Source organism: Ylistrum balloti, unplaced genomic scaffold, assembly GCF_031769215.1.
Source record: "Ylistrum balloti isolate Yb309-2 unplaced genomic scaffold, AGI_CSIRO_Ybal_v1 Utg370136, whole genome shotgun sequence".
Taxonomy (NCBI): Eukaryota; Metazoa; Mollusca; class Bivalvia; order Pectinida; family Pectinidae; genus Ylistrum; species Ylistrum balloti.
This window is the reverse complement of record NW_026782145.1, coordinates 850,376-877,199: the sequence shown is the minus strand read 5'-3', so window position 1 is coordinate 877,199 and position 26,824 is coordinate 850,376. Positions and strand designations below refer to the sequence as shown.

Genomic DNA, 26,824 nt, shown 5'->3' with positions numbered 1-26,824 from the left:
ATGGTGTGTTATAGCTATCCCTGGGTTATAGTGATGGTGTGTTATAGCTGTCCCTGGGTTATAGTGATGGTGTGTTATAGCTGTCCCTGGGTTATAGTGATGGTGTGTTATAGTGATGGTGTGTTATAATCCCTGATGTGTGTGTGTTATAGCTGTCCCTGGGTTATAGTGATGGTGTGTTAAAGTGATGCTGTGTTATAGCCCTGGGTTATAGTGATGGTGTGTTATAGCTGTCCCTGGGTTATAGTGATGGTGTGTTATAGCTGTCCCTGGGTTATAGTAATGGTGTGTTATAGCTGTCCCTAGGTTATAGAGATGGTGTGTTATAGCTGTCCCTTGGTTATAGAGATGGTGTGTTATAGCTGTCCCTGGGTTATAGTGATGGTGTGTTATAGCTGTCCCGGGGTTATAGTGATGCTGTGTTATAGTGATGGTGTGTTATAGCTGTCGCTGGGTTATAGTGATGGTGTGTTATATCTGTCCCTGGGTTATAGTGATGGTGTTGTTATAGCTGTCCCTGGGTTATAGTGATGGTGTGTTATAGCTGTCCCTGGGTTATGGTGTGTTATGGTGTGTTATAGTGATGGTGTTATAGCTGTCCCTGGGTTATAGTGATGGTGTGTTATAGCTGTCCCTGGGTTATAGTGATGGTGTGTTATAGCTGTCCCTGGGTTATAGTGATGGTGTGTTATAGCTGTCCCTGGGTTATAGTGATGGTGTGTTATAGCTGTCCCTGGGTTATACTGTTGGTGTGTTATAGCTGTCCCTGGGTTATAGTGATGGTGTGTTATAGTGATGGTGTGTTAAAGTGATGGTGTGTTATAGCTATCCCTGGGTTATAGTGATGGTGTGTTAAAGTGATGGTGTGTTATAGCTGTCCCTGGGTTATAGTGATGGTGTGTTATAGCTGTCCCTGGGTTATACTGTTGGTGTGTTATAGCTGTCCCTGGGTTATAGTGATGGTGTGTTATAGTGATGGTGTGTTAAAGTGATGGTGTGTTATAGCTATCCCTGGGTTATAGTGATGGTGTGTTAAAGTGATGGTGTGTTATAGCTGTCCCTGGGTTATAGTGATGGTGTGTTATAGCTGTCCCTTGGTTATAGTGATGGTATGTTATAGCTGTCCCTGGGTTATAGTGATGGTGTGTTATAGCTGTCCCGGGGTTATAGTGATGGAGTGTTATAGCTGTCCCTGGGTTATAGTGATGGTGTGTTATAGCTGTCCCTGAGTTATAGTGATGGTGTGTTATAGCTGTCCCTAGGTTAAAGTGATGGTGTGTTATAGCTGTCCCTGGGTTATAGTGATGATGTGTTATGGCTGTCCCGGGGTTATAGTGATGGTGTGTTATAGTGATGGTGTGTTATAGCTGTCCCTGGGTTATAGTGATGGTGTGTTATAGTGATGGTGTGTTATAGCTGTCCCTGGGTTATAGTGATGGTGTGTTATAGCTGTCCCTGTGTTATAGTGATGGTGTGTTATATTGATGGTGTGTTATAGCTGTCCCGGGGTTATAGTGATTGTGTGTTATAGCTGTCCCTGGGTTATAGTGATGGTGTGTTATAGCTGTCCCGTGGTTATAGTGATGGAGTGTTATAGCTGTCCCTGGGTTATAGTGATGGTGTGTTATGGCTGTCCCTGGGTTATAGTGATGATGTGTTATAGCTGTCCCTGATGGTGTGTGTTATAGCTGTTCCTTGGGTTATAGTGATGTGTGTTATAGCTGTCCCTGGGTTATAGTGATGGTGTGTTATAGCTGTCCCTGGGTTATAGTGATTGTGTTATAGCTGTCCCAGGGTTATAGTGATTGTGTGTTATAGCTGTCTCGGGGTTATAGTGATGGTGTGTTATAGCTGTCCCTGGGTTATAGTGATGGTGTGTTATAGCTGTCCCTGGGTTATAGTGATGGTGTGTTATAGCTGTTCCTTGGTTATAGTGATGATGTGTTATAGCTGTCCCGGGGTTATAGTGATGATGTGTTATAGTGATGGTGTGTTATAGCTGTCCTTGGGTTATAGTGATGGTGTGTTATAGCTGTCCCTGGGTTATACTGTTGGTGGGTTATAGCTGTCCCGAGGTTATAGTGATTGTGTGTTATAGCTGTCCCTGGGTTATAGTGATGGTGTGTTATAGCTGTCCCGTGGTTATAGTGATGGAGTGTTATAGCTGTCCCTGGGTTATAGTGATGATGTGTTATAGCTGTCCCGGGGTTATAGTGATGATGTGTTATAGTGATGATGTGTTATAGCTGTCCCGGGGTTATAGTGATGGTGTGTTATAGCTGTTCTGTATTATAGTGTTGGTGTTTTATAGCTGTTTTTGATGTGAAGTTAATGTTCAATGTGTTGTCAACACTCCATTCTTGTAAGGTTGGATTAGTTATATCTTAAGTCTGTGTGACAGACTGCAGGCTGTATCTGAGACATACATCCATTTTCACTACCATATAGGAGGAGAGTGACGTGTGATATTTTTTGTGTGATTTGTACGATTGACCACATGTATATAATGCTCAACTGACCAGCTTATATATCAGGTTTCCCTGGGGACATGTGTTTGATGCGGAAGCTGCCAAAGAGTGTGACAGACATGCTCCTTACATGATTCAGCTTGCAGTTTTCTTCTGTAACATAAACACCCTTATTATAAGTAGGACGTTGGCCTCAACGTTAAGTGTGGGATGTTAGCCAGGAGAGTGATACCTGACAAGTAAAACTTCTGTTGAAAGTGAAATGTTTGATGATTGTACATTAGAATAACTTGTACTGGATATTGATAATTCAAACTGTATGAAAAGGACACGATCTTACAGCCTTCATCGTCAGGTGGACATCTTGTTTGGTTGGAGAGATGAGGTAAGATTAGTATCCCTAAAATGTTTTGTAAGTTTCACCTGAGGTAACGGGACTAAAAATGTAGTAACAATTACGTTCATTTGAATGTAATGTCAAAAAAGTGTATACCCCAGTGTATGTTACAAGGAAATACTGTAGTTTCCGGACTATAAGCCACAGTCGGGTGTCTTCTGGACTTACGAGGTAACTTCGAGCCTTAGTAGAAGTTTACAATAGCCTTTTGCATCCTGGGATCAATAGATCATCGGTTTATAGGTCAAATTTTAAAACGACCGCCATGCTTGTTTATGATATGAATGGCTTTGTGTAACTTACTAGAAGAAATGATATGGAGCAAGAAGAATTTGGTCAGCATGCAAGGGCCTTCATTAATATCTAATAGTGTAGACACTGAGGGAGAGATTGTTTAGTAAACTGTACATGATGTCAAGCACTATATCTGTACGTAGACAATCTGTGAAAGCACCCAAGCAAAACGAGTTAGATATTAGCTATTTTACGTTTTTTGAACTACATCAATAAGAAAAAAGGTTATCTATCTACTATTTGCAAACAATATTGAATGTTTCACTGACACTCTTGATAAATTGCCCTCTGTTGTCTGTTGTATCAACAAACTTTGGTCAACGAAACTGTTACCACTTTGTCAAAACTACTTTCCGTTGTCTGTATATCAAACATCAACAATAGCGGTCACGGTGCCATAAGAATGGGTGTGGCATATATTTCGGTGCAGCTTATAGGAGGACTAAATCGAAAAAAATCTGTAAAAAATCGACTGTACAGCTTATGTACCATTGCTGCTTATAACCTGGAAAATACAGTATGCACAATTACGATAAACTGTGAAATATTTGTAAAACTTCACCATTAACACACCTGTACATCAGATGTAGAAACATTACTTATCACCTAATGTAAAATGTTGTCTAAACCACAGAAAATCTATATCCTATTCACAAAATAATATTGATATATTGGAAATTGGTTACGATAAATATAAAGCTAATAGCTGAAGGCAGTGAGATGAAAAATATGATGATAGAAATGTCTTAAAATTATATTTGGAGTTCAATGGGGTTCAATATATCATGGGTTTCTTTGTAAAAAAAATATCTTTATAGAGCCTGGTGAGGTCCTTTTTTTTCATCACCCATGTACAGCTAGGTAGTGTCTTACAACCATTCTGGTGAAGATGTTTCCATAATGGAAGATGATGAGTATTGATTAGAATGATAAGAAGTTTTAATCTTCTCTGTTTAGATTAGATTCAAAGATTGTGGTGGGAGATATATGACCTTTGTGTACTGATGACTGATAAGAGTCCGGTGAGAGGCTTTGTTTAGTATTGTAGTAACTACCCAATAAAGCTCCTTACTCCTCATTCGTTGAAGTCTTTTGCTGCAGTGTAATTGTGGTTTAAACATATTATTATACCTAACAACTAATACCTGAAACTTTGTGAAAGGTTCGGGAATTAAACTATGGGAAGAGTTCAAGGATTACAACTTAGGAAGGGCTGAAGGGATTAAACCTTTGGATCAGTGGAACGGATAAAGCTTTGGGAATGGGGTGAAGAAATTAAACCTTGGGATGGGTCGGAAGGATTAAGCCTTGGGATCGTTTGAAGGCATAAAGCTTTGGAATGGGTGGAAGGAATTAAACCTTGGGATGGGTCTTGGGATCGTTTGAAGGGATAAAGCTTTGGAATGGGTGGAAGGAATTAAACCTTGGGATGGGTCGGAAGGATTAAGCCTTGGGATCGTTTGAAGGCATAAAGCTTTGGAATGGGTGGAAGGAATTAAACCTTGGGATGGGTCGGAAGGATTAAGCCTTGGGATCGTTTGAAGGGATAAAGCTTTGGAATGGGTGGAAGGAATTAAACCTTGAGATGGGTTGGAGGGATTAAACCTTGGGAAGGTTCAGAGATTAATCTTTGAGAAGCCATTTGGGATTAAACCTTGGTGAAACAATAGATCTCTGCTGTGAGTTTTGTTTACATTAAGACTTGTAAACACAGGTCTTTATGTTAAAGCAGTATGCTACCTGTGTGATGCTATACACAGGCCTTTGACACCTTGTTATGGTTAATGAGATGATGAGGATATATCTTGTAGTTAAAACACAAGCCATTTTGTACATAGATACATGTATTACACAGAATTGAAATATTTAAAGAAAAAGAAAACCGTTTGTCTTTTAAAATCCATTGCAATTCAGAATATATTAAAGTGCAGTAAACCAGTTGAACCTGGGCCATTATTTAGCTGTGATAGGAATCTGTATTATGTGATATCAGATAAAGGGTTGTCTTTTTGACTGTCAGTTTGAGTCACTGAAATATAGGTTGTCTGTATACCTACATGTGATAAACTTGTTGAAATTTAAACTTGAAAACCTAGACTGATGAACACAAAGTCTTAATTACACAAAGATCTGTCTGTCATGAGACGACACTCACCAGCATGGTCAGCTTGTTTGAGTGTCTAAACAGGAGTTTTATTCTTTTTCACTTTTGATTTTTTAGAGGAAAGATCACCATCAAAGATTTTTTTTAATTCAGCACATTTATTTTTGCATATTGGTATTATAATGAACAACAACATTATGTAGTAAGTGTTTGGTAGCAATAAGCTGACGTCATGGTTCGTAACGGCCTACATGTTACTCAGGGTTAGTCGAGAGCTTTGAACCAATAAAAAAAACTCTGACCTTTAAGTCCATATAAACATGTACTTTTTATGATAACTGTGGTAGAGGCTGTCTTCCATGAAATTAGATCGTTGTCTGAGTGATTTAAAAACATGTATAAGATATTGATGATTGTTGTAAGGCTATGTACTGTCACAGGTGTTGTGAGACAGTCAGTCAGTTTCTGATAACATCAGTGAGGTGTACTAACACCAAACAAAACAAGACCTTTCACAGGATTGATTGCTACACATTCATCTATAGTCTGAACTAGCCAGTCTGTGCTGTAATCATGTGACTTTGAATGTAGTACCTGTAGGTCAGTAGCAGGCAAGCTACTTGATATGACCTTGAATGTAGTACCTGTAGGTCAGTACCAAGCATGCTACTTGATATGACCTTGAGTGTAGTAGGTCAGTACCAGGCAAGCGTCTTGATATGACCTTGAGTGTAGTAGGTCAGTACCAGGCAAACGTCTTGATATGACCTTGAGTGCAGTAGGTCAGTACCAGGCAAGCTTCTTGATATGGCCTTGAATGTAGTACCTGTAGGTCAGTACCAGGCGAGCTACTTGATATGACCTTGAATGAAGTAGGTCAGTACCAGAGGGATTTCTGAAATGCAATCAGTACTAATGTTATTAAGGTTAGAGTTGAGGGCATTAATGATTTTAGATAGCACTTTCACAGTTAAAGTGAATTGATGGATAGAATTAAACTTGATCATTGATTATTTTGAGATTAATATAATTTCTTCTAATTTCAAAGCATCAGGAGTTAATTAACTGCTGAAAGAGTTGTGTAAAAGCAAGTTTCTTTTCAGCATTCCAGTGCGATGAAGAATCGGTGACAAAATCAAAGCAGTTATACTGCTGGAAAGTAAAGGGTGCTGAAACTATCGTGGTGTACAATCAGGGACAATTCAAACATGTCATACTGTACATTGTAGTGTGGGAGTGTGGTAATGTGATGTTGGTACACTGTGGTGTGGGAGTGTGGTAATGTGTTGGCAGTACACTGTGGTGTAGGAGTGTGGTAATGTGATGTTGGTACACTGGTGTGAGAGTGTGGTAATGTGATGTTGGTACACTGTGGTGTGTGATGTGATGTTGTTACACTGTGGTGTTGTAATGTGTTGTTGTTACACTGTGGTGTGGGAGTGTGGTAATGTGATGTTGGTACACTGGTGTGGGAGTGTGGTTTTGTGTTGTTAGTACACTGGTGTTGGAGTGTGGTAATGTGATGTGGTACACTGTGGTATGGGAGTGTAGTAATGTGTTGTTGTTACACTGGTATAGGAGTGTGCTAATGTGATGTTGGTACACAATGGTGTAGGAGTTTGGTTTTGTGTTGTTGGTACACTGTGGTGTGATATTGTGGTTTTGTGATGTTGGTACACTGTGGTGTAGGAGTGTGGTAATGTGATGTTGGTACAGTGGTGTGGGAGTGTGGTAATGTGATGTTGGTACACTGGTGTGTGGGAGTGCGGTAATGTGATGTTGTTACACTGTGGTATGGGAGTGTGGTAATGTGATGTTGGTACACTGTGGTGTGTGATTGTGGTAATGTGTTGTTGTTACACTGTGGTGTGGGAGTGTGGTAATGTGATGTCGGTACACTGTGGTATGGGAGTGTGGTTTTGTGTTGTTGGTACACTGTGGTGTGGGAGTGTGGTTACACTGTGTGTGTGTGGTAATGTACACTGTGGTGTGGGAGTGTGGTTTTGTGTTGTTGGTACACTGTGGTGTGGGAGTGTGGTTTTGTGTTGTTGTTACATTGTGATGTGGGAGTGTGGTAATGTGTTGTTGTTACACTGGTATGGGAGTGTGGTAATGTGATGTTGTTACACTGTGGTATGGGAGTGTGGTAATGTGATGTTGGTACACTGTGGTGTGGGAGTGTGGTAATGTGTTGTTGGTACACTGTGGTGTGGGAGTGTGGTAATGTGTTGTTGTTACACTGTGGTGTGGGAGTGTGGTAATGTGATGTCGGTACACTGTGGTATGTGGTTTTGTGTTGTTAGTACACTGTGGTGTTGGAGTGTGGTAATGTGATGTTGGTACACTGTGGTGTGGGAGTGTGGTAATGTGATGTTGGTACACTGTGGTGTGGGAGTGTGGTAATGTGATGTTGGTACACTGTGGTGTGGGAGTGTGGTTTTGTGTTGTTAGTACACTGTGGTGTTGGAGTGTGGTAATGTGATGTTGGTACACTGTGGTGTGGTAATGTGATGTTGGTACACTGTGGTGTGGGAGTGTGGTTTTGTGTTGTTAGTACACTGGTGTGGGAGTTTGGTAATGTGATGTCGGTACACTGTGGTGTGGTAATGTGATGTTGGTACACTGTGGTGTGGGAGTGTGATGTCGGTACACTGTGGTGTAGGAGTGTGGTAATGTGATGTTAGTACACTGTGGTGTGGGAGGGTGGTAATGTGATGTCAGTACACTGTGGTGTGGGAGGGTGGTAATGTGATGTCAGTACACTGGTGTGTGGGAGTGTGGTTTTGTGTTGTTAGTAGGTATTGTGTGGGATGTTTGTGTATAGATGAATTACGTTACACAAACTAATGTAAACATAATGCTAGGCATGCTTGTATTCATTCTGCACTGAAAGACTTCTGTTTCGGAGAATTGTTTACATTTCCAGAGAGTGATGTATGTTCCAGAATTTCTCACTGTTTTGTTGTTAGTCCTAGAATTAGGTATGATGTTACCACAATTACATGGCTGAGGACAACACTTCTAGAAAATTCCAACTTGGCAGACAATAATACTTCAATATCTTGTCTGAAATGATGTGTACCACTTTCCTGTATATTTTATCTTGTCATTGCCCAACTCCCTTTCAATTCCTAATTTCCTTCATAACACGCCTCCCAACATCACCTCACTTCCTCATCCTGCCCAACCCAACTTTCCTGTGTCTCTTATGAAAACACCCCTTGTTGCCCACTCTCCACTGCTTATCAGCTGTTAAGAGTTAATTGAGCCATTCATATAGAGCTAAATGAAACTGGAGTTAGAAAATTTTCATTAATGGGTGACCCGTTTATTTAGCATTAGTTACTATGACTACAAATGATCCCTTTCAGACTAGGATCAGTAAGGCCCAGTTGGAATGTGGACCCAATAATTCTAGACAGGGAGTTTTTCCTGTGGATTGAACATGTATGGTGATAAATTTAGTGACTTTGTTGTGTGTTTGGCCTTGATTGCTGTGGTGATAGGCTATCAATGTTCAGGAAGAAGGGTTACCACTAGACTGGGGGCAGGGGGTACAGCAACCACTAATCAGAGACTCCCTAACATCCTAAACAACCAATCATATTCCTTCTTTCACACTGCTTTATCTTCACTTGTGTCTATTTTTAGTGTGATCTAGTAACAAACTGTGTTTATTGATAAAAACATCTTGGAGTAAGGTCAGAAAAAAGCCTGAAGCATGATGATATTTTTTATCTACCAGGTCAACAGGAAGTGTAAGATCTAGATAAGGACATGAGTGTTGTAGTGGTACCAGTGAGGCTGTCTGTACATTCAGCCCTGGGATCCCATAGGCTTTCCATATAGTACTGTAATTCATTGAAAATTTGGATTTCTGTAACTCACCGGGTTTTTTTATGACTATTAATGCACTTGGCCAACGCTCTGGGAAAGTCCTTCCGGAGCGATCTAATAGTGTGTACAGTTTGTGTGACTAGTATATACACGTTTATAAAAATTGTTATACCATTCATGACCCGGACCCTTTCTCATGAGAAATTATTTGTATATTTTATTTTGTTTGAGAAGGAACAACATGGTCGCAGACATTTCCGTGTCAGATTACACACACAAGGGAATTCTGATCTGATAAAACAGTGTTTTACTCCAGATTTCTCCAGGATAGCCATCATTACATAACTGTGAACGGATGTAGATATTACTAGGCTATTATAAAAGTGTGTTTGTCCACATTTGATGAAGGAATTTATGAAACCTGGGATTATTAAGTTGACAGGATGGCCTATAAACGTGTTTTGTTTATCACTTGTAAATAAAAATGGATTTTTCTGATTCTACCAAGGTGCCTCCCCAGCTTACCCGGGAGTCAGCTGTACAGATGACGAACGTAACACTGAGAGAGAAACAGTCCTCATCTCTACCAAGTAAGTACATGTACCGTTTACTACATTTTTTTCCCTATTTCACGTGGTCAATATTGTATATGAAAACTGAGTGACTTGGGCACATCATCATAAACATCTGACAGATTTTCTTATTCATTTTGAGATGGGACATGTGATTGTCTGAGTGCTAGTGATGTCTCTTAAGATGAGCGATAGTAATGTCGTTGTTGATAAATGTTAGTGATGTCGCTGATGATGGATTTAAGTGACATCTCTAACGATGAGTGTAAGTGACATCGCTAACAATGAGTGTAAGTGACATCGCTGTTGATGAATGTAAGTGACATCACTAACAATGAATGTCAGTAACGTCGCTGACCTTGATGTCATTCACTCAAACAGACATATGAATTGATTATCAATGGTGTCCCAAACAAATCTCGACTCCTAAAGTTAACATGGTTCTAATCTCAAGTCCAATGATAACTTCAGAAAAAAAGTTAAAACCATTCAAACTCATTGGCTCTACAGTATCTCTTCTTTATCTATATTGAAAGGTGTCATTCCTTTGTCTTTTGTACAATCTTTTGGATTTAAGTTTATGAATAAGGATAGGATAATATACTCTTCTGTTTGTCTTGTATTGTTACAGTTTGTAACTTGAAATGCAGAGCAAAAAAACAATGTAAATCATAATGGTACAAAATTGTCAATCATAGACCAGAGACAAGCTACTGTAAGACCAGAGACAAGCTACTGTAAGACCAGAGACAAGTTACTGTAAGGCCAGAGACAAGCTACTGTAAGACCAGAGACAAGTTACTGTAAGACCAGAGACAAGCTACTGTAAGGCCAGAGACAAGCTACTGTAAGGCCAGAGACAGGCTACTGTAAGACCAGAGACAGGCTGCTGTAAGACCAGAGACAGACTGTAAGACCAGAGACAAGCTACTGTAAGGCCAGAGACAAGCTACTGTAAGGCCAGAGACAGGCTACTGTAAGACCAGAGACAGGCTGCTGTAAGACCAGAGACAGGCTACTGTAAGACCAGAGACAAGCTACTGTAAGACCAGAGACAAGCTACTGTAAGACCAGAGACAAGCTACTGTAAGACCAGAGACAAGCTGCTGTAAGACCAGAGACAAGCTACTGTAAGACCAGAGATAAGCTACTGTAAGACCAGAGACAAGACCAGAGACAAGCTACTGATAGACCAGAGACAAGCTAATGTAAGACCAGAGACAAGACCAGAGACAAGCTACTGTAAGACCAGAGACAAGACCAGAGACAAGCTGCTGTAAGACCAGAGACAAGCTGCTGTAAGACCAGAGACAGGCTACTGTGAGACCAGAGACAAGCTACTGTGAGACCAGAGACAGGCTACTGTAAGGCCAGAGACAGGCTACTGTAAGACCAGAGACAAGCTACTGTAAGACCAGAGGCAAGCTACTGTAAGGCCAGAGACAAGCTACTGTAAGACCAGAGACAAGCTACTGTAAGACCAGAGGCAAGCTACTGTAAGACCAGAGACAAGCTACTGATAGACCAGAGACAGGCTACTGTAAGGCCAGAGACAGGCTACTGTAAGACCAGAGACAGGCTACTGATAGACCAGAGACAGGCTACTGTAAGACCAGAGACAAGCTACTGTAAATGTTTTCTTTTTCCGTTTTTTACTGATAACTAGGACAAAATAAAACTGCCAAAAATTGATACCTAAAAAATATAAATTACATTAACAAAGAAAATAATTGTGCATTTTATGACACTGAAAAAGACATTCATTTGGCATCAATGAAGCCATCCGCATCAATTTAAATCCTTGGAAAAAAAGCCATGTTTGCAGTATGAACTAATTATGATAGTGCTGCATGCTCTGTACCCTTATTATATACATACCCATTTATCATATAGTAACCAATATCACAAGATCTACTAATAATTACCTCCCTTGTCTGACCTACATTCCTGATAGTTTGGTAAGATTTACCTCCAGCCGAGACGAGACGGAGCTTGATAGACCTCAGTTGACTGCTGGTCAGAAATACAATCTTAGATAAAGGCTATTTATTCTGTCCATAGATTTGAGAACTGTTCTCAAATCATAGTTTTATGTGTATTATATTGTTTTTTAATAGTTTGGCACAATAATACCAATAAACCATGTGTTCTCGAAAGACTGAGTTGTAAAATCTCCATCCAGAATGCAGTTAATTGTCAGCTCCTAAAATAACCATGTCCTAGGTTAAATCTGTTATAAATCTGTTTTAGCTGTAAATTCCTAGTTATATTGAGGCAGCAATAAATTGTGTGCAAGGAATTAGGTTTTCATTAAATTGATGATATGACTAGTCAGCAAGATTGATCTCTTTTAATCAAGCACCTGTATTTTATTCAAATTCCTGTTTCTATCTAACAGGATGTTTTTCAATTTCTGTCTACCAGGTAAAAGTTTTTTTCAGCATAGTAACTAGAAAGTTGTGTGGATGTATACTGCGGACTTGAAGTGTCTGAATTAATTAAAATTCATAATCCCTTTTAGTTTTTATGGTGAAAAGGAACTGTGTGTACTTTTCCCTGTTTAACCAGAAATCCTTTCATACCTTTAACTACACTAAGGTGTTGAAATAGTACACATCATAAGATATGTTTTCATACAAATATGGAGAATAGCCATATACACCTCTTGTATTATACATTAACATTTGGCATTGTAATCACATCGACTCAACAATTTAGGTCAGTTTTTAGGTTGTAAATACACTGATACTCGTACAGTAATGAGTCATTGTAGTCAAATGTAATGATGTGTCAACACAGATTCTCACACCGGTACAAAAGTTCCGGTCACCACTGTAGCTTACCTTTCATGGTGGTAAGAACTGTGTACATGAGGCAGGTAATATTTTTTCTGATAATATGAGTGGTCCATAGTGTTTAGTCATGATCCTGATTTAGTAAGGAGGAGATCAACTTCTCTGTCATTGTTAGATTGTGTCTGTACCTTAATTTTTTAGATATCGGATGAACCGCGACAGATTAGTATCATCTTTACACCATAGTATTAATGTTTCTAGATTTTACACATGATTAGATTTTAGTGGTCATAAGTCAAGGTTAAAAGGTCAGTGGTAACACTTGACCACTTTTGAAATAAAAAGTTTGTGTATAGGATGTCCCCCAAACCCCTCAAAGGATTTAATTTATATTTGTGCTATGGTATCACACCATCACGCTCTACACCTGATTATATTTTGGTGGCGGTCAGTGAAGGCAATTTTTTCAAAGGTATTACGTAATCACCTCAGAAATTTTCAAAGACCTGTAATCTGGAGGTCGGGAGGTGGAGGAAGCTATGTACATACACTCAAGTGTAATTTCTAATCAAATTTAAAAGCGATGTTCTTGTCAACATTTCACTCAAAGTTTTTTCGTGTAGATTCATTGTTCAAACGTACAATATAGCTGTAAATGTAGATCACATAGTGGAAACCTCTATCAACACATTCAGCAATTACAGAATAATTTACAAATTAGAGATGCTGAGAAGCTGGTCTCTAAATCATGTACATCTGCTATTCCAACCAAAATAGTTACATTGAAGTACGGACGTCTGAACCCACTAAATACATCATGTTTTCCTAGGTTTTAGTGCATTTTTTGGCCAGAAACAGAAAGTTTTGAGATATGACTACAAAGCCTTTGTAGATTGTTCTATTCAGTTTAGATTCAGTGAACAGTCATGTTGAAACAAGTAATGTATCATGTCATGAGTTTTCAGTGTTATTTTTTATCACAACATCTGATCTACACTCTTTTTTTGTTTTTTTCATGGTGGAGGGTGGGGGGAATATGGAACCAAGAAAACCAGACAAGACATAAAATTACAGATAATTCTTGTTGATATCTTTGTCTTGAGGAGAGATGTGTCATCATTTGTTTTGAGAAGCTGTGAAGGCTTTATTATCATTATGTGTCATTGTGATTTCCTAAATAATGGTTAGATTCAGCAATATTTGGAGGAATTATTCCCTTCTAAAAATTTTGTCTGTAGAGAATTTTGCAGTGTCTTTTGACATGAAGCATGTTTTATTATCTTGACATGTAAACATCATTTGACTTTTAAAATATTTTTATACATTTTGAGTCCATATCTGTTAATTTGACACAGGATGGGTGTAATCATATCCAATTTTATGCTAACTTTGATAAATGATTTAGATTTCTTTAATCAAAACAATTTTAAGACATTGCTGGCTTGGCTCTATCACAATATGATCCCCATCAATTTCACTTCAGTTTGTGTTATAGTATATTTGCTGGTCCATTTCATTTATATTGTCAAACATCCAGTATATTATGCTTGTTGTCAAACTTAATGAAAATGGTTCCCATGGACAAGTGGAAAAATGCTTCAGAAGGATCACTACTGAGACAGATTTTAATTGTACAAAGTGCCATGGTCAATCTCTAGCTTTGCACAAAGGAAGTTTCCATCAAGCTCAGTGGGAGAGCATCAGAATTGAGACCTGGAGGTCATGGGTTCAATCCCAGGTGGAAGCACACGATTCTCTTCCTGTCACACTACAATGCCAGTAACCATTTGTACAGATAGGTCTATTATGGTAAATAGAATGCTTGAAGCAGGCAGTATGAGTATATAAAAATCAGTAATATTTCTAACTAAGTTTCTAGTTACCAAAGTATTAATCCATTCATAGGGTAATTAACGACTCATTAAAATTATTATGTAATGTGCTTCTGCATTTGATATCCAGACACTGTTAGATGAAGGTGAAGAATTCTACACTCAGTGACATGTTTCCTCAGTGACCTTTCTCAGAGCTTATCTGGAGTGTAACTGTCAAGTAGACTTGTTCTGAGCAGTAATACATCACTGTGTATACACTTACTGCTGGATCATCACAGCAGGGTATGAATTTGTGTGGACACCGGCCATTGTTTGGGTGAAGGTTACAGTTAGTGCCAGACTTAGTCAGTCATCCTCTTAGGCTGTTAATGGACTTACACTAGTACATGGCAAAGCAACTTTTACAGTATATGGATATTTACTGATGTAAAAGTTTAATTGTGGACCCCATTAGGATGATTCGTCCATCCAACGGTAGCTGGGGATATGTGGATATGGGCACTTTCGAAGGTATGTGTGTTGATCAGCTGAGTAGGGAAGTGGATCAGGGCTATGTCCAGTTCAGTAACTGTTCAAACCATACTTCAGTCCAGAAAACAGTTTTTATTATTGTTGTGAAAAAGTAATATTGCTGTGTTGAGAATTGAGAACATTGGTTTGACCTGGTCTGGATTAACATCAGAAAGTGGAAATTTCAGTATTGTGTCTGATGTCACTTTGGAGGGCAGCGTATGTTGTAAACAAGTCAATCCTGTACATTGTATTCATATTGTATGTACATGTATGAGTTTCCACATCAGGTAAAGCTGACCTTCAACTACTTATCTGCAAAAGTTATGTCCTTAAAAATTTACATCCTCAAAACAACCACACAAATAGTCTGGCTGACAATTCCCCGCTGATGATGTATACATTATAATATTTGATGAGTAAATATTGCCAAAGCTCCTGCATTTAAAATGAGTAGTAAGGACATAAAGTAGTATAGTTTATTTTAAGATATGAACATGGGTTTAAATCACACAAAATAGAACTTGATCAGTTTATATGAATTTAGCAATTATTTACCTTAATATGTTTATCAGCTGTCTTAATTTGTCAATTCTTTCTTATGTAGATAAGAGGGTATTCACAGAGATGTTAAGGAACACTGTGATATCTATACAAATATGGTGTAGATCAACCTATAGTTGTTTAATGATGTTTACCAGTTAGCTAAGCTTCCTTCTGACTTTAGATCAAGTGACAATGAAATGTGAATGTACTGACCACTGGTGACCACTGCTGTCACCCCAGACCACAAGTGGACATGCCCTTGAGGCTTGACATAACCACACATCACTAGTACAGTTACTGACTGCCTGCTGGTCAAATGCTCAAATATTGTTTTCAACTGACCATTTATTACAACAATTTACTGACTATGCTATCAGGTTGGTTAAAGTTATATATACAGTTTGTAAGATGTGTCAGCAGTTTCACCACAAGCTTTAAATACAATATATCATATGTATTTGAATGATTGCGTTTGTTCCAACATTCATTAGGTATAGTGACATGTAGATACTCTCTGAATCATTTCATTCAAGATTTTACAGGAATCTAGTAGCCATCTTTTAATATAGATTATTTTTTTATGTTTTTTACCTATTATACATCAAGTGTACTAAGCATAATTAAGTTATATTTCTGACTAATTAAATACCTTACAGCTTCATTCAATACAAGGTATATTTGTACAAACTTTGTTGAAACTTGTTTAAAATAAATGATTTACACAATTCATGAAATATCACTCAAGATATGATTTTGAGCTCTTTAGGAAGTGTGTTTTGTTGGTACCCACCAGGTCTGGGAAGATCCCCAGACTTCAACAGTAAATTAGTAGCAGGTGCCCCTGATCCCTGTTACAGCTAACACACACAAACCCTTTGTAACTTGAGAACAACATCCATCTTATCAAGCTTCCATGGAACAGGTTCCTGGCCTGTTTATAAATTTGAAGGTCACACCAAACAATGTCTGGGAGGGTGGAGGTTCCGAACATCCTGGTAATTAGTGTAAGGCAGATATCATTATCTACAACACATATTTATTAATGTACATCAGTGTAAAGAGAATTTTATCTAAAGCTTTAAAGTACAGAAAAATACCACAATATGGTTCTGCAAAAAATTTAATTTGAAACCCCAAAACAATTACAATATGTTAGATCCCCCGGGAGATGACCTCTATCCTTCAGACTAACTCAAAGCTGTGACAATCGGCATGTCACACAGCAGGTGCTTCCCCTCCTAGGAATAACCAGCTATGGCCCATTGGTTTCTTAACAGCCAATGGTTAGAGATAGTTCCAGTGACAAGTGATAGCTCTGTAGGTTATTGGACCACACAACCCCTTTTAACACAGAAATCTACCATTCTTATCTGACCAGAGGTCATTATTGAAGGTTTAAAGTTAATATGATTATTACACCCCATCCTCTCTCTCTCTCTCTCTCTCCCCTCTCTCCCTCCCTCCCTCTCTCTCACAAAAAATAAAATCATTAGAAAAAATGAATCCTAGAATTTTGATATTCTTTAAGTTTTAAAATCCGAAGCACTACTGAGAGGGTGTGAATGACAGAATAAAAAGCTGTTTATCTTATTGAAAAAAAAATAGCTAATTGTTCGTAGCCAGATTCAAAGTGTTCATCAGAGAATTTTTCATATAGTGTAGTAGACATTTGTTGGGACGGAGGGATCAATAGTTGGTATATAGTTACTGTACAGATGTTCCCAGTTAAACTAGTGAGTTATACAGAATATCGAATCAATGTGTGTTTATACAGGGCACAACTGTGTTTTAATCAATAAAACCCATACTGCCACAGCACTTTTTTCTTACTGATGTGATAAATATGATAATTTATAACAGCTGATGCCCTAGACAAACATGGGAATTTCACATTGACAACATGCATTGTCAACATGTTGGAACATATTGAGAGACTTTACTTTGACAAAAAGCAGGAGAATGAAGATTATTAACTTGGAACTTGGATATCTATAGGTGATATTTTAGTGGATTACCTCAAGAAAAAACATTTTGTAAGACGGACAAGAATCTCCTCCTAGGGCAGAGATTTCATTGTCTTACCCTGTAGCTGGGGAAAACCATGAGGCTAGACAGTCAAGAATCTCCTCCTAGGGCAGAGATTTCATTGTCTTACCCTGTAGCTGGGGAAAACCATGAGGTTAGACAGTCAAGAATCTCCTCCTAGGGCAGAGATTTCTCTGTCCTACCCTGTAGCTAGGGAAAACTTCAAGGTTAGACAAAATAGAATCTCCCTTTAGGGCAGAGATTTCTCTGCCCTACCCTCTAGCTAGGGAAAACTTCAAGGTTAGACAAAATAGAATCTCCCTTTAGGGCAGAGATTTCTCTGTCCTGCCCTGTAGCTGGGGAAAACCTCAAGGTTAGACAGTCAAGAACCTCCACCTAGGACAGAGAAATCTCTGTCCTACTCTGTACCTAGGGAAAACCACAAGGTTGGACAGCCAAGAATCTCCTACCCTGAAGGTAGAGAAATCCTTGGGTTAGACAAACAAGAATCTCCTCCTAAGGTAGAGATTTCTTTGTCCTTCTGTAAATTAGGGAAAGTCCTGGGTTAACCAGTCAAGGATATTCTTCTAGGGTAGATATTCTCTGTCCTACCCTGAAGTTTTAGGAAATTCTATCAATTTAGAGAAAATGCCAATCTGAGTTTAATTTACAATATATATAAATGTGCAGACTACACCTGTTCGGTGAAACCTGCAGGGCCCGAACAAGCTGGCCCTGTGTTGCAGGACTGTAATGACTTCACTGTGTAGCTGTGGATGATTTAACACTTTATTACATTTCCTCCCAGACCAGCTCTATAGTCATATTTCTTAAGTATAGGTGATTAAAATACCATTTCATAAACGATATCGAACATAAAGCAAAATATCCAAATAACAGGTGAACAAAAAATTTGTGCATTGTGTGACGGCCATGTAGCTAACATTTATTATCAAATAAATTATAGGAAGTTGGTAATGCTTGTCACTTCAGTAAAGTACTTTCTCTTGAAATTAAATGTTAGTCGTTTTTACTCATTTGGTTGCTTTTTCTATGGCTACCTTTCTACATATAGAGATATAAACATGGCAGTTTTATTTCCAAGGACTGCATACAGATCTAGTCGAGAAAATGCTACATATAAACTTCATAAATTGATTGTCTTTCACGTAAGAATTCAATTGAACTTTTTAATGTTGTTTTGGGAAAAAAACCTTGAGGGGTTTGACGGTGTTGAAATGTCTGGCTCACTAGGCCTACAGAAATATGCTAACATTTTTAAACCCTTATCACGGAACATTGATGGTGTAAGTTGTTATTGTGTGTGCTGAAAAGGAAATTAGTCAATAGGTGATCAGGTATTTGTGAAGGTCACCAAGATAAGTTACAGGTAACAAAGACCCTGATCTACCATTAACAATCCACCCATCAGCCCTCACCAGACTTTGATTTTTAAAAGTCTGTAAATACAAGATCAAGCTGATTGGCCTCATGGGAATCAAGTGACATTTTTGGAATTCCAGCACAAAAGTTAAGTACCTAGTACCCTATATAATGCTTTACCTACATGTATAGGACCCAATCTCCACCGGTGTAATGTTGACAACAGCTTTAGCTGTAAGTATTGTTGTAGTTGATAGTACAGAATATAAAAGGCATTCACTGTAGATGTAATTGGATTTCCAAACAAGAAAGTTAAGATTATATGACAAAGGAAAGCAAACACGATTCATATGGGGATTCCCCGTCCACAATTCTGTACAACTACACAGCACATGCACACAACTAGTTCCCTCTGGTTTAGTCAACAATGAGTAAACTCTGTAACAGATTTGGTTATCATTGTGTGGGAGGCTGACCTACATCTGGGAAAATCAAGCAAACTTGGATGTTTATACAGCCCAACAAGCAAACAGTACCCAGAAAGATTATACAAAAGACATTCAGATAAATAGTACCATTCAATGCAAGATACATTAGCACCAAATAAGGAATTAAACTTTATCATACAGCTCCTTGTCCTAGGGCTCATCCGGTATGTGGCCTAAATTTTGAAATGTAACTGAGGAAAATCAAATTTGATCAAAAAAATATCAACAGACATATAAAACCTTTATTTTACTATTTGTACCAGTGAAGCGTGGTTTACCATGGCGATTAGCTGTGGAGGTGCTGTCACCTGGAAATCCATGTAGGATGGCTGGCCTGTGAGAGTGGTCAGCTGCCTCCTGGCCTCGCTGTAAGGTTCTTGAAAGGCAGTGAGAAGTGGTTAATGGAGAGATGGTGCTAAGCTATAATTAAGTAGTGTGTGATAACTGTGGTTTGTACAGTACAAATTAACAGATTTATTGGGTTACAAGTACTACAGAGTCCTATAGCAGTACAATGTGTATAGAAACCATGTAATGTGCATTGTCACCTTGACAGAACAATGGCAAACTTAGACAAGAGGATGCCAAGCACCTATAACTATTGATATTTATATATGTGTGGTTACAAAGATTTTAGCTATGTCTTTATTATATCTCTATTATGAGATTTTCAAACTGAAGGTTTGGCATGATTAAAACTGGACTAAATCTTGAGGAAATCAGTCAGCTGTGTAATTTTATTTGCCAATAGGTCACAAGGACCTTCATACCTGATGTGATCCATAATTCCTGGTCAGAAGGTCATTAAAATGACAAAATGATGACCACTGACCAGTCAAGTGATCAGCAGTATTTCTGTAATATTGATTTTGGCTGGAAACTAAAGCTAGACCACCTGGCCTACAACTTGACCGGTGGAAACTCTAGATGATTATCCATATAGCCAGTTAAGGGCTGACCGATGGTCATTGATATTCTCTTGGAGACATGCATTACATCAGAAAGGAGTTGATGATATGTGGATTAATAGTGTACATGACAAGTTAACTTTCAGAAGGGGGTGTTTACAAGCCTCTGTAACTTTCATTTGATTTTGGAGTTAATTTTACAAGCCCTATGTAACCATTATGTAGTTAGGTGATTACAGAAAAAAAATATAGAAAAAAGTAAATACAGGTAACAGCAATTATTACAGGTAATAGAAATTACAGGTAAAATATACGATAATAGATACAAGTAAAACAGTACAACACAGCTAACTGTAATCACAGGTAAATACAGGTAATAACAGTTCAATATGGGTAACAGTAGATAGAAGTTTTACTCTGTCCAGACAGTTGCTGTTGGGCATGTGTCCTGGTCATCTGGTCAGTGTTCATCTGTCAGATTTGATCAGGTAGTATTTGTGATAAACATGCTATCAAGGTTAAGTGATCTACACAAAAGAATATTTAATTTAACTGAGGTATAACATTCCCTCTCTGTCCTTTACATCAATCATAACATGGATGGTGGCAGACTAGAAAGGTCCCAGGTATGTTGATGGTTTATTCTCAATCTTGTTTTGTTGTAAGTGCCTGTAAAGAACTGACAAGGACAGCTACTTGTTTGACTATAGTAACCTAATCTGTAGTTTAAGATGTTGCTTTAAAGATATCACTTTGGATAAGAACTTATTTTAGAAGTTGAAATGAAATATGAATTTGTAACACATTGGCTTTTACCAAGTACACATGGTTAAGTTATTGGTTCACCAATACAATGGCTGACTTGTGTTTGTGTGATTTGATTTCTGTTGGAAAGATTTCTCCAGCACAATCACCTGAAAACTGCTTAAGGAGACCACCCTAGCTGGAGTTAAAATGTCAAAAGTCACTGTTATGATGCTATACAATAACACTAAGTACTGTTAAAGGAGGAAATGGCTTTACAATCTGACAATACAGAACATTTAACACAAAAATCTGGTTTAAAGATTTGGAGAGTGAAATATGTTGTTAAGGATAATACCATGGTCAGAGGTATATGAGAACAGTAGGACATTCCACCAGGACTACCATTGAACACTGATATCAAGCAGAATTCCTTAAGTTTAATACTATTGTCACAAGCTTGTAATAGAATGGTTTTCCTTGGCCATGTTGTATTAGTAACAGTTCAATGGCTGGACAGTACCTATAAGTCAAATGAACATTCACTTTCAGCCAGTAAAAGCAAGGATCACATTGATAGGTAAAGAAACAGTCAATAATTTATAGGAAGCGTTTGCCTGTCTGAAGATTTACAAAATAATGCAGTGTTTTTCTGATACCTCTACAAAGTTGACTAATGAGATCTGATGATTGGTGGATTATCAGTTCCCATACATGACTGATTCTATACTCAGGTCCTTGTCACTGATGGATGTGACTGACCAAACACCCAGATCCTCATTACTGACAGATGTGACTGACTTGATGCCGAAGTCCTTGTCACTTACAGATTTGACAAATTCTTGTCACTGATGGACATGACTGACCAGACACCCAGATCCTTGTCACTGACCCAGATCCTCTTCACTGATGGATGTGACTTATTCAACACTCAGATCCTCATTACTGACAGATGTGACTGACCTGATACCCGCAGGCCATTCACACCAATAGACGTGACTGACTTGATACCAAAGTCCTTGTCACAGACAGACATGACTGACCTGATACCCATATCCTTGTCACTGACAGATGTGACTGACCCAATACCCATGTTCTTGTCACTGACAGACGTGACTGACCAGATACCCAAATCCTCGTCACTGACAGACGTGACTGACCAGATACCCAAGTCCTCGTCACTGACAGATGTGACTGACCAGATACCCAAATCCTCGTCACTGACAGATGTGACTGACTAGATAACCAAGTCCTCGTCACTGACAGATGTGACTGACCAGATACCCAAATCCTCGTCACTGACAGATGGAGGTGACTGACTCAACACCTAGATCCTCATTCCTGGCAGATGTGACTGACCCAACATCCAGATTCTTGTTACTGAGGGATTTTCACCACTAACAGGCGTGACTTAACGTTTTAAGTCCACTATGTGTATCAGAATATATAGGTGGACCAAATATGTAAGCTGCTTATGTTTGATATAGTTCTGGTATATTGATAAAGTAAAAAAAATCTACTTTCAATAAACCTATCCGCTTATAGAATGATCTAAACGGTCACTGTGTTTGATATGGTAATGTACTAAAATGTACACTAAACAGTATACTGGTCAACAGAAATACAGAGGCTGAACAAGGATCATTGAGCCCTAGTGTTTAGTGTTTAATGAGCCCTGAACATTACTGAAGAGTCTGGAGAGGAAGACACAGCGATGGAATACAGTTCAGTTTATAATTTGTCAGTACACTAATTCTAAATTTGTAACGAAAAGTACAATTTACTGTTATGTCTACAAATGATAAGTGCCCTTAATCCACAAAATTTGCTGGTATGGTCTACTTGTATGTCACACCTTACATTATAATCCATACAAGTAGCTACCCTGGTACATATACATACTATAGGTGCCCCGCCATACAGTTGTAAACACATTTCTGACAGACTCTCTGCCTTTGATTCTTGCCATTGATTGCAGATTGAATATTTGTATATTGTACATTTATATATCATTCTTATAACCCTGTGCTTTCTATGTTTCAGCCTCGGTTGCAGGTTTACGCCAAAGTCATTCCTTTAAGGAAAAGCGTTCATCTTCTGGGCCTGCTGGTCGTAGTCAGGTAACATCTGCGCCTCTGTCTACGGTTACTCCTCAGCCACACCCATCTCTGTTCTCTATCCCTGATACTGAATCTGTTCCAGAGGTACGCTTTAGTTCTGTTGGTTTAGTTCTCAGGTAGGATCACAGGTGTCGCCTTAAAAAACAGACAAATATGGTCTTTATTATGTAAAAAGGTTTCAGGATTAACCAAGCATTAATATCTCTGTCTTTGTAAACCTGTTCCTGGTCATAACCCCTCCTTAATCTTTTACAGTTAACTAGAGGAAGATTCATTTGACAAATGTTTTTATCGTTGTCCAGTAATAAGCCCATCTCTACCTTGAGTCTGAGGTTAAGTGTTTACCTGTAGAACTAACTTGGTTTAAACTTTATACTGATAAGAGAATACCTGTGATCCTATTCTGACTTGCTTTTAGCATGATAAAACAATTATTACCTAGTATTTCACCTAAATCCTAGGTTTATCATTCTATTTTACAGCTGCACAGCCTCTAAAACTTTTGCACTGAACATTTTGAATGATTTTGATTTTTCTTCTTTTCTTTGTTTCAAAAATTTTCTATATTGTGTCCTTGTTATATGTCGCTTTGGTGTTGTTTTTATTTTGATGATATCATTTTCTTCATTAGTAAGAAACTGACTGATTACAAAAGTGCAAGAACAAATCGATAGTTGATTACTAAGATAATTAATTCACTAGTTTTTTAGGTCATCTGACCCTTCGACCTATTGCGATCGCCTTTTGTGCGGCATCTGTCGTAAACATTTTCGACTTCTTCTCAAGTTCTACATGTCTCATTGAGCTAAAACTTACCTGAAATGATCGTGACATCATCCTGACCAAAGTTTGTTAATTTCGGGTTGGTCCGAAATCCAACATGGCTGCCATCTTGAAAACACATTTTTTCGACTTCTTCTGAAGTTCAAAATTTGAAATCTTGTTTTTTATGCCAGATGACCGCTAAGGCCCATGGGCCTCTTGGTTTTTATTGTATAAGTATATACAAATAGTAAAATAGATATTGGGAATAATAGGAATATTTTCCACATTAATGACAGTCTATCATCACAGATTTTATGAAGAATGTCTGGTTTGTGCTTACCACACTGACCACAGTCCATCTTCCCTGATATAAGGAATAATGTCCAGTTAGTATTAACCACATCAACGACAGTCCATCTTCACTGATATAAGGAATAATGTCCAGTTAGTGTTAAACAGATGCTTTCCGCACTAATCATGGCCTGTATTTACTGACATTATTTAATCAAAATAAACATCTGATTAACAGGTGCTGCATCTGTCCTGCTTTGATTCCTGAATTAATATGAAATATCTAACAATGTTACATAAAATCAAGAAAGATCACCAAGACTTTAAGTCTTCTTTATGTGGTGTTTTCTTCACTGTATGTAAACTGTATATTTCTCTTCCAACACTTAATGAACTTTGTTTGAGAATCCAGACGTGTTAGATTTTTTCAATAGAACTTTTACACCTAAGCAAATATGCACTGTCAGAATGAAAATTATATTTACTGCAACTCAGATCTACAACAAGCTGTCATGATAGCCCAGTCAATGGAATGTTTACCTTGGTATCCTAAGGTGAAGAGACTAACTGCTAACTGCTCTTTGCAGTTTGTGTTTTTATGGAAGCTAAGATATGGTCTGTTCTGTTGTGGTTGTGACATGGACAAGATACTCTACCCTAATTGATTTGGACAGCATGGGAAGGGCCTCCCTTATGTTGTTCAGTAAGGTAGCCACTAGCTGCTTCAGGGAGACCCAAACTCAGAATGTCCCTACCTGTTCATTTCATGAGAAACATAACTAACAATATACACCAGCAGAACTCCTTTTGTTTTTCCCCTGTGTATGTAAGATGGAATACCTGAAAATGTTAAAGGTCAAAACGGAAATTCTTTATGATACTGTTACCATTACTGGTCCACTGGTAGGTTTTATCAAAGGACTATGCACCATCTTTTTTGTAGGTTCAAAGGTCTATCTATGATGTATGATTTTGATAGGTAGACCCCAGGTGACATTAGTCCGTTACATCCCTGTCACCAGTACAGGTGTACAAGCATGCACAGGTAAAATTTCTATTGATCTCCTGGAAGTTTTACAGACACAGGATGCTGGCTAATTACTCCTATTAGCAATCATAATAACCTCATGGTTGGCCTACTCTGACCAAATATTGATGTCATTTCTCCCAGAATGAAGGTCACAGGGGCAAAAACCTACCTGTGTATAGAGGTATTGAGGGCCAAAAATTTAACTTTATATGTAAGTAGTGGGACAAAAACTACCTCTGGGTGTAGGTAATGGGGACAAACTTACCTCTGGATGTAGGTAATGGGGACAAAATTACCTATGGATGTAGGTAATGGGGACAAAAACTACCTCTGGGTGTAGGTAATGGGGACAAACTTACCTCTGGATGTAGGTAATGGGGACAAAATTACCTATGGATGTAGGTAATGGGAACAAAAACTACCTACGGATGTAGGTAATGGGGACAAAAACTACCTATGGATGTAGGTAATGGGGACAAAAACTACCTATGGATGTAGGTAATGGGGACAAACTTACCTATGGATGTAGATAACAAATAACAGTGGCAATAGTGTTTGTATATAGACTTGACCTATCAGGAAGGATTTGTATATTTGACAGACGTGTTTTATTACACAGTATTTATTACAATGTTATTGTAACCCACACAAACTTTGGTGATCTTTTGGTGGGAAAGTCTCCAGGTACATAAGCAAACTCACTTTAATATTTCATTCAGATACTTGCTAGATATTTTGGATGGAAGGGCTTAGAATTATCACTCGAAGGATTTGTGATCTAAGCTTAGTCCTTTTCAGTTGAAATTTCTTTGGCAGTATTCTAAAAGAGAGGATAGCGGCACATAAGGCATGCCTTTGAAAGATCTTGAAATTTTAAAATCTTAACAAGAAAATGTGTCATATGTTTAACTTTGTCCTGAAATCAGTTTAGTAATTTTAGATAAATGACAGATTGTATTTGATGTCAATAGGCTGTTTCTTATTACTGTCAACAGAGAGCCTAGTCTGGTAGAAGGACATTAGTCTGGTACAAAGGGGTCTGATTTGATACAGTGCTGTCATAGACTGGTACAAAGGAGTCTCGACTGGTATAGAGGATGGGGGAGGGGGGGGGGGTCTAGAGTATGGTACAAAGAGTCTATACTGGTATAGAGGGGGAGTCTAGAGTATAGTACAGAGGAGCCTAGTTTAGTACAGGGGAGTCTAGCTTGGTGCAGAGGGGTCTTGTCTGGTATAGAGTGAGGGGGGGGGGGATCCAGAGTGCAGTACAAAGGAGCCTTAGTATGGTATAGAGGGGGTGGGGGTCTAGAGTATGGTACAAAGGAGCCGAGTCTGGTTAGAGGAGTCTAGCTTGGTACAGAGGAGTGGAGCTTAAACAGCTATACGGATTTATATCCTGAAATAAGCCCAGGGGTCAAGTGCATAACCTCTAGTCAGGGGTGGATTTATTCAGGATACCTCTGACTCAAAGCCAGGGGTGGATTTATTAAGGATACCTCTGACTCAAAGTCAGGGGTGGATTTATTAAGGATACCTCTGACTCAAAGTCAGGGGTGGATTTATTAAGGATACCTCTGACTCAAAGTCAGGGGTGGATTTATTAAGGATACCTCTGACTCAAAGTCAGGGGTGGATTTATTAAGGATACCTCTGACTCAAAGTCAGGGGTGGATTTATTAAGGATACCTCTGACTCAAAGTCAGGGGTGGATT

At 38.5% G+C, this 26,824-nt stretch overlaps 1 protein-coding gene across 1 annotated transcript in view; it reads left to right on the top strand.

Moving 5' to 3' along the window:
- The window catches only part of LOC132550631 (A-kinase anchor protein 13-like), a 170,851-nt gene that overhangs the window by 111,356 nt on the left and 32,671 nt on the right, over window positions 1-26,824 (top strand). The window contains exons 19-20 of the mRNA XM_060214723.1: window positions 9,609-9,690; window positions 22,950-23,110. Of these exons, the coding sequence (XP_060070706.1) occupies window positions 9,609-9,690; window positions 22,950-23,110 (243 nt within the window). The remainder of the gene's footprint in view (window positions 1-9,608; window positions 9,691-22,949; window positions 23,111-26,824) is intronic.